The following is a 15,188-nucleotide window of genomic DNA, read 5'->3' as shown; positions in this document are numbered from 1 at the left end:
GCTGAATCACTGAGCACCGGGGGGGGGGGGGCAGTGTGGTAGGTGGGTAAGAGTACAAAATCCAAACCCCAAAGGCAGAGAATGTGCGTAAAGCGTATTCCATATGTGTTTGTGCGTTTAGTGACCTTGTGTGACGCTTCTCCCATGACTCGTCACATGGTCTTGGAATGACGCGTCCCCTGATGGAAATTAGACTTAAAATCCATGAAATCAGACGCGTCGGTGGAGGGGCCGACTCAGGAGCTCCATGGGTGGGAAAGTCAGCTCAGCAGGATCCAAAGCAGCTGCCATCAGGAGCCCCCCCCCACCAGCAGGGGGTCTCTGCCGAGGGACCACACCGCAGGAGTGAGCAGGCGCTCCCACATTCACCTATTTCCACACAGGGACCTCGATTCATTCAGATACGACAGCATACTTTATAATGCACACGAGGACTCCGATTTATTGCAGTCTGGAAGACAGGTGAGTTCAAAATCTCAGGAAATAGTCATCCTGGTACAGGAAACCACCCCCCCCCCCCCCTGCAGAAACCTGCACTTGTCCCTTCAGGGAGAAATGGACTGTTTAGACAGCTGGAGAGAATCTTTAGGACGAATGACGTAACCAACACGAGCCTTTAATGGATTTAATTTTGTTCTCAGACGGAGGAGTAGAAGGAAAAACATCTGCACAATGACGGGGGCAGAGGAGCGCGGCGCCGGGATCCTTGAGCGACGGTCGCTGCGTCACATTCCTGCGACTCTTGTCATCAACATAATCCTATTATTCTTCTGTAAAACTGGGACTTGGTAAGAAGAAAAGTCATGATGTATAGGTTGATGTATAGCTGATGAGACACTAGGAGGATTTTGCCTCATTTCTGTTACGAGCCTGATCAAAGCAGGTCTACAAGCACAAACTTTTAATAGAGATAAAAGGTGATTTTCATTGCTTTGTCATTCTGCAGACACATTTAGCTTCCAAATCCACATCAAATTCCAACCTTGTCAGACCTGCCATCCACAAATATACAAGTTCATTTTTCCCCACGATTTGTTTATTTATTACAATTATTTCAATGTTATCCATCACTTTGCCATATGCCAGCTACTCCACTTTTTTTCTCTCTCCTTTCTTTCATTTAAAACAAGTCCAGTATGCAACTACTCCTTCAAACCTGGAAGGTGGAGCAGGGGAGGGAAGATGGGTGGGTGTTTTGAAAGACAGGGTTTGGAGGAGGAGAAGAAGAAAAGCATGTAATGTCCTCCAAGAAGCCTCTTCCATGTACAAGTTTTTCAATTAGCTATGCGTGGTACTTTGTTTCCCCCCCCGATGGTCATCATTTTCTCCTCAGCTCGTGCGTCCGGATGTGGTGTTTCGCTCTACTCCAGGTCCTCAGCGTCGTCTCCGTCCATTAGCAAAGCGGCGTATTTACTGGCTGAGCTGAACTTCTGAAAACAAATCAAACACAGTCGCTGGAATTGGTGCACTCGCTTGCAGGGTTGGCTTTCTCGGGGTGAATGGAGACATTCGGGGCTGATTTCTTTCTTCTTTTTTTTAAGCCTGTTGTGCAGTTTTAAAGCTCAGGAGGGAGGGGCTCTTTAATAATGAGTAGAGGGGTTTTGGGGACATCAAAGACTGAGCAAAGCTTGCACATAAGAGACTTACAGGGGTTGGGGTTTCTTCAAATTTCTTTGGCTCTGGGGGTGGTTTGGAGTCTCGATCTCTCCTGTTATCCTTTCTACAATTACAAATAATCCAAAGTAAAATGGATCAAGAGAGCTGGAGATGAAATCCTCAGTCAAACACACATTTCCCACTTCACCATAACTACTCACGCACTTCTGTTTTCTTTTGGCAACAGAGGCAAAGGGAGCTGACACAAATGCAGGTTTCTCATTGGTCAGATGTGCTTACTGGCCACTGCACTGCTACTATTATAGTGTCAGTGGTTCAGAACACACAACCTGCATATTTCTTCCCTGCCTCGTTGAAAGGAGTTGCTAACATTAAGTGGCTGACCTGTCTGCCTCCTTTCTTCGGTCTCTGTTGGGCCCCTCTCCTCTGCCCCGCCCCGCTCCAGGCCCTGTTGGCCCCCCTCGTGCCTTCGGGGGCCCTCGGTCCCGTCGCACACAGTCAGCCTTGTTCTCATCTTAAAGGAGAAGCCAGACAATTTGACTGAGGGGAGGTGGACTTTTACAGTAAGAACACACTCACATTAGCACTAAAGGCTAAATGAGCGAAGCTCAGCTGTTTGAAGTAGAGCTTGTCTTTATGAAAAACTTAGATTTGAAAATAAGTTCTTCCTTCTGACTTTGGGTATCGAAGATGAAGATGTGTATCGACATCTTTGGGACTCCCTTTCCCAAATCAGCCCCACTTGAGCTAAAAACCGACTTGGCGCACAGCTTGGGGACTTGGTGGACATTGTGGACCGGGCTGCAGTTTTGCACGTGAGCTTTTAAATGGTTAAGAGCTTCTGAGCAGAGAACTCTGCTGCACCTGAAAACAGTGTTGGAGCTGGAAACATTGTAATTCATGTCTGAATCATTTAACCAAACTGCTAATGAGATGATTAATGAGACATTAGCTGAACCTGCCATCCAAATGGTGCTATTTATTTAATATAATCAGCACAGACAATTCATTAAGATTTGTAATTATGTACTTGTTTCATGTGCTTTGTTTATCATCATTGTGTTTACATGTTGTGTGATGATATAATATTTGACAAGGCCACTAATGTAGTTATCTAAATGTCTATTAGATGTAGATGATTAGCAGGTGCATGAAAAAGCCAAAGATTTTTCACGCGGATGATCTTAAAATATCTAAAAATAACTAAAATATCTGCTCCATTTTCTTATCCACCTAGGATGCGTGCAAGTAGTAAAACCTACCTTTGCCAGGTCCTCTTTCATCACCACTCACAGAACTGCAAAGAAAGGAGGAACTCTCAGAGGGAAAGTACAAATGGGAAAATATTTCTATACTGATCACAAGAGATTTCAATCTGGTCATTCCAATCTAATGGGCTCCATATAGAGCTCCTAATACTCTTTGCACACCACACCAGTATAACTAATGGGATTTCAAGCATATTAAATTGGCATCAGTGCCCAAATTAGTGCGTGCAAATTGATAAAGATGGAATGATACCAAGCACATGACAGAGTTGCTCCATTTTTGTATCAACGGTACATAATTCTAGAACTGCATTTTTAAGATGTATCACAAGCTAATCCTATACCCAATTCTCTCTTTTCGCCTCATACATTCACCGTTTTCCATCTTGCTCTGGGAGTTTACTCATAAACAAATATGAGTAAATGGCTGTCTGCTTCGGTCTTTCGAGTGTGACGCAATGCAAACTAAGGCGTTTCCAGACCATGAATACCATGTTCTCACCTTGACTTGGGGGGAGTTGAACTGCTTGGGGAGACAGGTGACAGTGGAGGGCGCCCTTCGCCATCATAGGACCCCGTAGAGGCTGCACTTCTTTTGGCCCAGGCGTTCTCCTTGGGAGGAGGTGCAGGCATCACTTTTAATGGCTCCTTGGAGGAGCCAGAAGAAGGTGGGATAGGAGAGGCCCCAGGTGAGGAGGGGTCACTTTCTCTCCCACTGAACACCTCATTCTCCCCAGAGCGTTCACCATCTCGACATCGGGAGCCTACCGAGAAAGAGAATAAAGGAGCAAATGTAGTCCCACTTCCGTTTCATTTATATAAAGTTTCCCTGTTATTGCTTTCTATCGCTCCACCTGCTTTTGGATCAAAGGACGTATTCTGTTGAGTCAGGGCTACTTGTGTATTTTGTGTGTTGCTCACCTCTTGAAGTACTTCCTTGCTGTGAGGACTCACTTCCGGTGCGAGATCGTTGAGGATGAGTCTCCTCACGCCAGCCCGGGTCTCTAAGGTCATCAGAAAGAGGGTTTAAGCAGGCATGTTAAAAAATATATATACACACCAACAACATCAACAGACTCAAGTGAACACAGACTGGACTCAGTTGGTTATGAAACAACCTTTGGACTTCTGTTGTGCAAATCAAAGTCAAATCAACTGAGTAGCGTCACCCGCTGCTACCAGCATCATGGTGGAGCTGGACTAGGTGAGTCAGATCAGGGTTTATTTCAAAACCACTCGCTCTGGCTTTTTTTTTTGTTGCATTGAGTTTACCTGTCCCGCATCTTTCTGTCTGACCCCCAGCCTTTGTCTTCTTCCATCTGCTTCTGCAGCCTCTCTTCCTGCTTCTTCAGCCGCTCTTCAACCTCCCTCTCCTTCGCTGCAGTGTCAACGGGCTTGGCTGCACCAAAGATAGATGATGCTCTGCCGCCAGAACCCGGAGCCGGAGCAGGAGGGTTGCCGCCGCCGCCGCTGCCACCGCCGCCGCCGCCACCGCCGCCGCCGCCACCACCACCACCGCCGCCGCCGCCGCCGCCACCTCCACTTCCCCCGCTGCTTTCCTCCTCCTTGGGGAGGCTACGTGGCTTAAGATTCAACTTTGGCCTTTGCTGAGTAGCTGGTATAAGAACAGAACTAAAATTAACTCCTGCACAGTAACACAGACAACATTGATCATTTCTGAGTTTCTTTCAATAATAGTGTGTTTCCAAATGGTCACCTCTCTCTTCCCGCCTGTCATCACGCCTTTCATATCGATCGTCGCGGTCATTGTAGCGATCGCGGTCACCATAGCGATCACGATCGCCGTAACGATCCCCGCTGCCCCGAGTCTCGTCATAATCGCGGCGGAAGCCACTACCAAAAGCCCGCCGACCACCTCCACCACCACCACGAGAATCAAAACCTAGAAGTTTGGGAGGGACACGGTAAAACACAGAAGTGGACGCCTGTAACATGGTTGAAACACAGACAGAATGACAAACCTCCTCTGTCATAATCCCTGCGATCCCGGTCGTCATAGCGATCCCGGTAGCGGTCTCTTCCGCCCTCATAGCGGTCATTGTCCCGCCGCGGCCCATCTCTATAACGATCAGACTCGTAACGGTCCCGTGATCCTGCAGAGATGGAAGAGAAGCACCTGCATCACGTTCTGTTGTTCATTTGAATTCAGTTTATCAATGAAGAATGTTTCTTGATGCCGTCACACAAATGGGAACCTCATTAAATTTTTATGCATGTATGTAAATATAAATGTATTTAGAGTTATCCTAAGTTCAAGCCTGATGTTGAAAGCCTCACTTTCTCCAAAGGCATCATCTTTTCTCTGATGACTATCATCAGAATCTCCAGTGGGTCGAGCCCTCCAGTCAGTATCGGTCTTGTCGGGACCCATGTCCGACATCCGTCCACCTCTGTCTCTGCCACCCATCGAACCGCCGTCTCTCTCTGAAAGAAGGTAAAAAGAACCACTGTAGTTGTAGAACGTAGTACTAAAGGACCACAACAGCAAACCAGGCAGAACAGACCTTTATCATTAGACTGATCTGCAATATCCACACGGATCCGACGACTTCCCAGGTTCTGTTAACATGAACAAGGCTCGTTAACACTGTTATATGGATCCAGTCATATTAGGAGGTGCCAAAATTTGGTCAGGTGACCAAAAACAAAGAACTTAAAGTTTGGGACATCCTCTCACCTCCTCACTGAGACTAAGGGCCCTCAGGAGGGACTCCACATCATCAAATTCAGCATAGCCAAAACCCTTCAGCCTCTCCGGGTTACTGGGCTCACGAGGCAGACGGACTGCGCTGATCTGTAGATCACAGCGAAGCAGAAAAGCACGTGAGACGACACAGGAACTTCAGACTTCATCCCAAAGTTAGAGGACAAACAGAGTCAGTTAATAATTAGCTTAATATTTCCTAAAAAAAAACAAGAACTAGAACAAAATTAAGCTGCAATCACATTCAAAAAATATTTATTCTACATGCTGCAGTGGTTAGAGGTTTGCTTGATGAACCTACTGCCAAGCCGCGGAAGAAATCTTTAATAGAGTCCTCGGTGACATCATATGGCAAGTTGCCCAGGAAGGCCGTGTAAGGGGGGTTGCGGGGCAACCGGGACATGTCAACATTGGGCTCACGAGCTGACCGGGGTGCCGTCGGCAAGATGGAGCGGTCAATGGGCGGGGCCCGGAAGTTATCCTCCTCAGAGTGCCAAGAGGTGGAGACTGAGGAGAGGATACATAAAAAAATGAATAAATAATGAATATTGTGATGTTTTAGGCAACGGTTACTATCAAACTGATGAAAATAGCGGCATATTCTGTGCTCACCGTCGCCATCGAGGTCGTCGGTCTCATCAGCCCAACTGGTGGATTTGTTCGAGTAGCTGGGGGGGGGCATGTTGCCGCCGCCACCGCCGCCGCCGCCACCGCCGCCGCTGCTGTCCTCTGCCAGGAAGTCGGTCAGAGTGAGGGTCTTCCCCTTTTTTTTAGCTTTCTTACCTGAGTCAGAATCAAAGAGAAATAAGCAGTCAGAACGTGTTTCCTGTTCAGATTCAAGTCCAAAATGGCCATAAAGCCCGGAAGTCCCACCGCATCCACCAATGTTTCTGCAAATGAACACAGAGCCTCGCCAGCAACCTTGCAGGTTGAACCTGTTTGCAAAGTGTCAGATGGATGCATTCGATGTTTCAGAATGGCCACAGATGTCGGAGACGGTGCGCTGAAGCGACGCTATTATACCGCTGAAAACTGTAAAAATCCCCCCCACTTTCTTTTAGGGGTAGCTTAACGACCTTGCTCATCTCTAGTGACACCAGCCAAACCAGCTAAGCTGCATGTATGTGTGTGTAATAAACATTGACTAATTTTCCTACTGAAAGCAGGCAGGGGTGAGTTACTGCCACCATGGACCAGGTCGTAAAACTCCCCTGTTCTGCATAGACAAACTGCTGCGGGTTTAACCTAAATTGACTGCATCGCCAAATAATTGCCAGGAAAGTGATTGGCTCTGGGTTGCAAAGTCTACTATCTGCTGCTATATCTGGGAAACGGTTGGCCGTGTGCCTGTTTGCACGACTCATCCCATAGAGCAGGTCTGGTTTGTTTTGGTCTGTGGTAGAAAAACTGGTGTGACAAAGCTGGCTGCGAGCATGACTGCGAGAATTCCCGCCGTCAGGACATTCTTTACAACACGTCGTTACAAAACCCACCAGGCACATGGAGAGTTCACAGCTCTCCAATGAGTGATTGTTTACCGACCACTTGGCTTATTACTGTGCGCTATTAGCTGCATAGCGTCACATGGTTTGGGATTGTCCCCGATTAAATCTGTGACAAATATCAAATGACTGCAAAATTTAAGAAATAAATAAATAAGTGGGTAGATGTAGGCACATCTCTTGTGTCTATATGCCGACGGTGGCTAAATGAGCGCCGGGGCTGCTGACGGAAGTACCCGCGCTAGCTGGCTAGGTTAGGGCCTACGGCACTTCTCGGAGATCCAAGTGCGCCATCATCGGAAAGAACACTCGGTCGGCCCGACGGCAACGTCGCCGCGTTAAGGTTGAATAGCAGCTCAAGGAGCAGCCAGGGCCACACTGGGCCCTTTGGCCCCGGTCCCCCACCGCGCTAAAACAGGGCACCACGCTGCACACGTGGAGACTCCTCGGGCTGGCCGGACTTCTCGACCCAACCCCTCCTCTGCGAGGCGCGCTTGCGCCCGATGTTATCTGCTGTGAGCGCGACGGCGAGCCCCGCCACGGCCGCGCAATGTGCCATCCCTGCACGCAGTCGGGAACATTACGCACAATTCCCGGTATCTGGACTAGTGTAAAGCAGACTACAGGTGACTCGGGCCACACAACAAAGCCTGTCGGACATTGGAAGCGCTTGGTTACGATTAATAGCGCAAACGGTACAATTCCATACCCCGTTCATTTGCCTTCCACGAGCAGCTGCGTCTCCACTAAGTAAAAACACCGAACAACTCGTTTTTACCCGCCGGACAACGATGCATACGAACGACATAACGTTTTAACAGTTCAAAAACGTCACAAGGGAGACAATATCGACGTATAACCCGTGGAAAGCTCCTAAATCGAAGCAGATCCGTCACCCCCATAAACCTCACCTGACGCCGCCATGTTGAAGAGCGAGTTCGTTTCAGTTCCCGGATGAACGCGTCAGAGGTTTATTTTCGGGAGCGCGCATCGCCGTGCACTGCGTTGTTTACGCCGTGAAACAGAGTGTCCGAATAGGTTTGCATTTCCCCTCTAAGGCAGGGATCGTGCGCAGCATAGCAGTGCGTGTAACTGCATACTTGTCATTCTAACCTGTATAAACGACATCCATAAAACCTTTGAATGCTATGGAAAGAATAGCAGTTCTACCCCGCAACAACAGAGGGCGCTGCCGCTGTCCTCTGTGGCTCTTGCCCGTTGAGAAGCTCATTTCTAATAGCTTTTAATAAGCCTCAGCCATTTTAAATTGATTTAAATGTTCCAAAACTCCACAAGTATCTCACAAACTCTGCCTGTTCGCCATTTACTTGGACCTATTGTGAATAAGTGCGTACGTGTAAAGAAAAACTCACCAGGCTGCCATAAGGTCTTAAAACTAATCTGCAATTTAACTTTTGATTTCATGATGTTATATTTTTGACGTGAAATAACCAACAAATTTAGTCTACACATTTGTCACAATACAGCTCATTAATGATGTAGGAATCAAGTTTTTACAAGGTCAAATTCATTGTGAAGCATCATCTTTTGCATTTGCTTTTAATGTTAAAACACTTCTTCATTATCATCATCTTCTTCTTCTTCATCATTGTCTTCTTCATCATCGTCTTCTTCTTCTGGTGTTATTTTCTTGCAATGAATATGAAAACCCTTTTTTTTTTTTTTTTAAAGAAAAGTTCTTTCTTATGTATCAACAACACATGAAGGAGACATTCCGTGGGTGAGTGGTTTTATTCAATTTCAGACAACAATTACAAGTTGTTGATTTCACTGGTCTTTGTTTAGGATAGTTCAACCCTTTCTGGTCTTGGTTTGGTGATGCCTTTCTTTGATTGGATGTGTCTTTTTTTCCCCCACAATGGTGCGTTGGTGTTTGTTCTATTCTGTTTGTGAGCTGGTCTCTGATTCATCCGTCTGTTAGGCGGTGGCTGCCAGCTCATCCAGAGCATCCTGAAGCCTGGAAAATAAAACACAGATCACAGAAGTTGAAAATTCTAAAAAGATTATCCCCAGAGAAAAAACATTATCCGTAAATTCACTTGTTTAAAAATTCTACAAATCTCTCACACTATTTATAAAGTTTACAGTCTTTTCAGTAATTAGACTCAGAAAAGACACTTCATGAATAGCACCACAGCTACTTTATAAGCCTTGTAATATCAAAGTAATAGCAAAAATAAGTTGAAATATCCAAAGTGTTCTCATGGTGACAACCATGAGTTCACCAGGGTTTCGTAAGATGAAACCCTGACCAAACCTGCTGCCCCTAACAGTCAGGACAATCTCCAAACTACTCTTTATCTAAGATTGAATTAAGAAACTGAGCTTGCATTTCTTCTGTATCGTATCGCTGTTTGTGGGTTACAGTATCTCTGCTTTTGCCACCTTTAACCTTGCTTCTCTCAGCTGTCTGTAATCGGTCGTGTTAGCTTAAGGGGAGATTTGTGTGTTTGTCATCACGGGTTGCTGATTGAGTCTTTGATTGAATCTTCTGTCCTGCGTGAACTGAGATCACCCCCACCCTGAGACGCACCTCGACAACTACAACAACCAAATATTTTGGCCTTCGCGACCCCATTTTACCGCTGAGTGGTGCTTACTTGAAGTCTCCACCGTCCAGCAGAACCTTGTAAGTGGAAATCTCCGCCTCCAGCTTCATCTTCATGTTGAGGAGCGCCTCATAGTCTTGGGTCTGATTTTGGATATTTGCACGTAGTTTGGTCAGCTCGTCCTCCAGGCGCATGATTACGGCGTTGTACTTTTCCATTTCCATGTTGTTTCGAAGCTCCGTGTTGCGTAATGTGTCCTCTAAAGACGCTTTCTGTTAAAGGATTAATGGGGAAAAAATGTCACAATCCCACATTTGATTCAGTCACTCATATGTTAATAAGCCAGAAATATTTCCTTACTAGGCTCTGTTGGGATGCCAGTTCGATTTCCAGGGTCTGTAACTGTCTGGATAGGTCACCAATCTCCATCTGGGCCCCCTGGAGAGCTTCTGTGTTCTGTGATACCTGCACCTGCACATCTGCAATCTGACAAGACGCAGGGAAAGACATGAGACATGAGCAGACAGAAAATAGACTTCCTGTGTGTGTGTGTGTGTGTGTGTGTGTGTGTGTGTGTGTGTGTGTTTGCCAAAAGATGGATGCCTACTTGATTCTCATGCCATCTTTTGAGATCCTCTGCATTCTTCACTCCAATCTTCTCATAGTTGGTCCTCATGTCCTCCATGATCTGGGCCAGATCTTGTCCTTTGGGAGCGTCGACGTCCACTTGGACGCCTGACCTGGAGATCTGATGCCTCAGCTCCATGACGTCCTGTCAGAGCAGAGAAACATGAGGGGAAATCATCCAGGGATTGTGAAGTGTGCGTTGACTCGCTGGTGACTCACGTTCTCGTGGTTCTTCTTGAGGTAAGCGAGCTCCTCCCTCACGGCTTCAATCTCGCCCTCGATGTTCATCCTGTTCATGTTGGTGTCGTCAATGACTTTCTTCAGCCCAGCGATGTCGGCCTCCACAGACTGACGGATGGCCGTCTCGTTGTCAAACCTGTTGGAGGGAACGGAGCGCCGAACATGTCACTGCACCACAGAGTTGGTACATCCCACCCTGTAAACCGCTGGAGCTGGAGCTCCCACCTGCTTCCTTCAGACAAACAACACGCATCAAAAACTAAGAACCAACAAAAGCGACGTACTTTACTTTAAAGTCGTCAGCAGCGAGACGGGCATTGTCAATCTGGAGGACCAAACGAGCGTTGTCTTCAATGCTGTCAAAGATCTGGATGGAGAGAATAAAAGAAAGAACCCTTTGTTCAGTCTGTCAAGGCCGTTTTAAGACAGAATCCTTTTTAATTTAATCATAAACTCCAGACGATATTTTGTGCCCGCACCAGTGTTTTTCTTTGCCATTAAACATTTGACTCTTATACAACCAGAGGAACCTGCACTCAATTTTCCAAAGCCTGAAACATTGTTACATTTATAGAAAAAGTCAGCAAAATAGAGGAACCACAGACTGACGGACAGGAAGCAGGGAGGTTCCCGAGCCAAATCAGAATCAGGTTTCCTCCACGGCCGGAAAATTGCATTTTGACTAAATCCAACACAGATTTTTGGGTTTTTTTTGCCTCCATTTGCTGCCTGAACTTGCGGTGATTTATTGGAGTTTACCCTGGTCTGTCAATGATGTCCCCATTCATTAGAAAGAATACTGGTCCAGTTTTCTTCTGAACACCCATCTTTGTGCCACTGATGATCTGGAGTCAGCCCGAGAATGTGACATTTGACTCTGATGACTGGAACCGATTGTTATACAACCAGCGCGCTCACACGCAAATGTGTGTGCCAGTACTACACATCTGCTTCCCATTGAGGCCCTCCCACACCAGAGAGCGCTGTGGTTTACAGGCAGGAGCAGAATGCTTTTGTCTGGGGAAGGTTGGTTTAGGACATTCCAGTTCATCTCTGGTGGTGCTTTTACTCATGCTGGTGATTCACAGAGGAAGTTTCTGGTCACTTTATGGTGCCAGTGAGCTTTATGGGGGAGGGTAGGAGGAACCAGCAACCACACCCTTGAGTCTTTTGAAAGAAATATGATAACTTGGACGGGTGAAGCTGCTCGAGTCAGTCAAACAAATCTGGGAATTCGTTTTCTTTTTTGGAAAGGAAAAAAAAAAAGCTGCTGCTGAAATGTGATCTTCTCATGTGGGACTACTCCCGTTCTTTGTTGAATCAAGCACGAACCTACAATTTTACACTATTCATTCATTCATATTGGAGTTTACCTTTCTGCGTAGGTCCTCGATGATGGACTCGTACTTGCTGTAGTCTCTCGTTTGGGGCCCCCCTTTCTCCATAGCCACCATGATCTTCTGCTCCAGCTCCTTGTTGGCATGTTCCAGGTTCCTCACCGTCTCGATGTAGTTGGCCAGGCGGTCGTTCAGGTTCTGCATGGCCCCCCTCTCGTCGCCCATGATCCCTGCCCCAGCCACCCTGGATCCACCGGCGCCACCACCCATCGCGCTGCTCAGCTTGAAGGACGATGATGAAGCGACCATCGGGGCACTGGACCGCAGCGAGGATGCAGACATGGATGAAATTCTGGCCCCGTGTCCACCAGCACCACCGTAAATGCTGGCAGAACTCCCATATTGGGGTGTGGAGCGGGTCAAGGAGATGCGGGTGGAAGGTATGGACATCATGGTGCTCTTTCTGAAGCTCATTCTGCAGTTGTTAAAATACAAAAGAGAGCGAGAAGAAAAATGTGAAGTGACTCGTTGCTGGCTGGCTGAGAAAGTGACGCTGGCAGATGGAAGTGGAAAACTTATACTCCTACTTTTCTCCTTCAATCACAGCTGGCCTCTGAGACCCTGCCCCCTTCATTTTGTCCCGGTCCTCCTTTCCTGGCCCCCCTCCTTCATTCAACCCCCCCCCCCCTTTTTTTTTTTCTCTGTTTATTCAGTCACCAAGGAAATGTCTGAGGCATTTTTGCCTTGAAAAAGAAAAATCCCACACAGCATTGGTTTATTTAGATGCAAAATCCTTTAACTTTGGTTCACAGCAACTCAAAACACTTTGTTTCGTGTTTGGGGCAGAATATTCCTTTTATAGAGATGTTTACTTGATAAGAAGTCCCCCCAAATTTTTGGGTTTGACTATATACGGCCTTCAGTCTGCTTTCTGTTGCATAGTTTCAAGGTTTCTGGTCAGCAAGGGTCCAAAATAAACATATATTATCAATAGTTGCAGGCAAACTGCAATGCGAAGGAAATAGCAGCAGCAGCAGAGATCCACTAGAGCGTAAATACAGAGGCAGGATATGGTTTATTGTTGGCTTTCCAACTGGTTTGTGTCAGACTGAAATGAACATTTTCAGTGGCTTCTTGATAAACATACTGAAGACGATTGTCTCAACACAGACAATTATGTGAGCAGGTTTTAAACGATGAAAGGAAGGACAGTCCACAAAAGGCGGTTCCTCCCATAGTCCTGGCATTGTTTTTTTATGTTCTGTGTGACCCGCAGAGGAAAATAAAAGTGTAATACAGTATATATTTTTTGTATTGTCCTGAAGTTGTTAGATGGCAAAAGATATGATAGAGGAGGGGACATGAGAGAAAAGAAGAGGTTTTTTTCTAAAACGAGCTTCAGCAGAATGGCTGAGGTAGGTTTACTGAAACAAAATGTATGGCCAAAGAGGTTGTCACACTGGGCCCTAGAGATGTGGATAAAAGAACCCCCACAGAACAGTGAGTTAGTCCCCACCCTCCACTTCACACAGCATTCCTTTTCTTTCCCAAACCTTCCTCGCCTTCATGGGTGATCAGGTTTCAGTGTTTTTCTCACACCTCGCAGCGGTCCGTCACCTTAAATTTCTTTCTTTCGTTTTTGGATAAAATGAATGAGCAAAGAACAAACGAAACAGCCACGACAGATCTAGGAGGAAGATGGACACAAGGATAAATTTAATCATCGTGACTCATATCTTATGACAACGTGTCCAATGACTGGTTTGGATGCCGGTTTGCAACCTTGATTTGAAGATTTGAAAACAAAAAAAACCCCATTTGGGCTCTTTTTTAAGTGGCTCCTGAAAAAAACACTATAATTGTTTTGGTTTTCTCAGTGAGGATCCCGAACCAGCAGGAATCTAATATCACCGGAACACCTCTTTTGCAAATAAATGAAGGCAGAAAAAAAGACAAGCTGGAGCCTTTGAGTCACATGACAGGAATCGGTGACTTTACGAGTTTCACAATTCTTGGAGGAATGTGAGATTATCTGCCGCTCTGGCCTTGAGTGAACATTTCCGTAGACTTGTCGTCCTCTGGGTCTTGTTTCCAACCGCTTCCTATCACAGTGAGAACTCGCAGCCTCATTTATACAAACCAGGGTGTGCATGAGCTCATTTGCATGTGCATGTGTGCATTCTGGAGGGCGCGCGAACATGCCTGCACCCTACATGCTTTCTCCTTCACCGTCCCCCCTCTCTGAAACATTGACCCATGTTGCTCCCTTCGCTCCGACTTATTGATCTTTTTATTGTGCGTTCTGTTTTTACGACCAGAACCGTCCACCGAGTCGCACGTCAGACTTTAGTGAAATGTGGCGACCCAGAGACATTTTCTCTGCGGGACGCCATGTCCATATCCAGCACTGCGATATTTCACAGGAAGCCAAAAGAAGCAAGAGTTACAACTTTCTCGTGTGGGCACAAACAATGAGATTACGCTGATGAAGTCCGACGGTTTCTATGGCGACCAAAAACACTTCCTTGACAACCAATGGAAACACAATAATGGGTTAATGTCACATTGTCTTGTCTTGCTATACTGGATGATTTAATCATCGGCTTTATTTGATAAATAATGATTCTATTTTTTATTCCCATATGATTTTCCAAATATCTAAAGACATCAAGTGAATTTTGGCATAATTTTATTTTATTTTATTTTTTACAATTCTAACAGGATTAAGCAGCTACTGTATATTCAGGATGCTCACCTCTTATTTTGGCACTTGATGAGGTAAAATTTGATGATTTTCACTAATACAAGTCACTGCTGAGCCTGAAATCTGTGTTTTATAATAAATAATCATTTAAACCTGATTCAAAATCAAGATAAATGAGTGCCATATTATTTTGTTCTCCTATAGTCGCAATGGCCTACGAAAAGTTGTGTTTTTAACAGATAAATGGGCAGATAATTGAATATTATTGTGCATCTGTTTAGACGAAATCCGATCAGCGTTTTCTGGTGTGATATGGGAACAGCTGCGTGACCTCAGTTTCCCTTCTGCAGCTTCCAGCCTGATGTCGATATTTTTCTCGGTCACCAGAGGGCGCTATTTCTGACCTGCAGAAAGGCCTGAAAGAGAAACATAAATCTTACATTATGCATGTTTTGCACATACCTTCCTGACTTGGACATGAGTTCATGTGCACTTTAGTACTCAGACATCTCATCCAGACTAATTAGCCAAGTAAAGTATACTTTTATCAGTGATAGATCTGAGGGATTGTTTAAGTTTTTCTAGAGCACCACAAAGT

At 45.9% G+C, this 15,188-nt stretch overlaps 2 protein-coding genes across 5 annotated transcripts; both read right to left on the bottom strand.

The window, feature by feature from the left end:
* Positions 1-611: 611 nt before the first annotated feature.
* On the bottom strand, positions 612-8,155 carry eif4ba (eukaryotic translation initiation factor 4Ba). 4 transcript variants are annotated; one of them, XM_029826266.1, is made up of 15 exons: positions 8,024-8,155; positions 6,223-6,393; positions 5,912-6,117; positions 5,584-5,700; positions 5,411-5,465; positions 5,184-5,330; positions 4,868-4,999; positions 4,603-4,788; positions 4,158-4,500; positions 3,807-3,889; positions 3,388-3,649; positions 2,880-2,914; positions 2,002-2,131; positions 1,648-1,720; positions 612-1,430 (listed from the first exon to the last, which is right to left on the bottom strand). In XM_029826266.1, the coding sequence occupies exons 1-15, from the start codon at positions 8,034-8,036 to the stop codon at positions 1,362-1,364; spliced, it is 2,022 nt and encodes a 673-aa protein (XP_029682126.1). In that variant the 5' UTR covers positions 8,037-8,155; the 3' UTR covers positions 612-1,361. The 4 variants fall into 4 exon arrangements, with proteins under 4 accessions (XP_029682126.1, XP_029682127.1, XP_029682128.1 ...); XM_029826267.1 differs by lacking the exon at positions 8,024-8,155 and adding an exon at positions 7,349-7,514; XM_029826268.1 differs by lacking the exon at positions 2,002-2,131 and having other exon boundaries at positions 8,024-8,154.
* Positions 8,156-8,846: 691 nt separating this feature from the next.
* LOC115246811 (keratin, type I cytoskeletal 18-like) lies at positions 8,847-12,453 on the bottom strand. Its single transcript, XM_029826270.1, has 7 exons — positions 11,923-12,453; positions 10,834-10,916; positions 10,529-10,685; positions 10,290-10,454; positions 10,043-10,168; positions 9,734-9,954; positions 8,847-9,090 (listed from the first exon to the last, which is right to left on the bottom strand). Exons 1-7 carry the CDS (start codon positions 12,358-12,360, stop codon positions 9,051-9,053), a joined length of 1,230 nt encoding a protein of 409 aa, XP_029682130.1. The 5' UTR covers positions 12,361-12,453; the 3' UTR covers positions 8,847-9,050.
* Between the last annotated feature and the right edge of the window lie 2,735 nt (positions 12,454-15,188).

The sequence above is a fragment of the Takifugu rubripes genome, chromosome 19, assembly GCF_901000725.2.
Source record: "Takifugu rubripes chromosome 19, fTakRub1.2, whole genome shotgun sequence".
Classification (NCBI taxonomy): Eukaryota; Metazoa; Chordata; class Actinopteri; order Tetraodontiformes; family Tetraodontidae; genus Takifugu; species Takifugu rubripes.
Note: the sequence above shows the minus strand (reverse complement) of the source record. Positions and strands in the feature narration are given on the sequence as shown.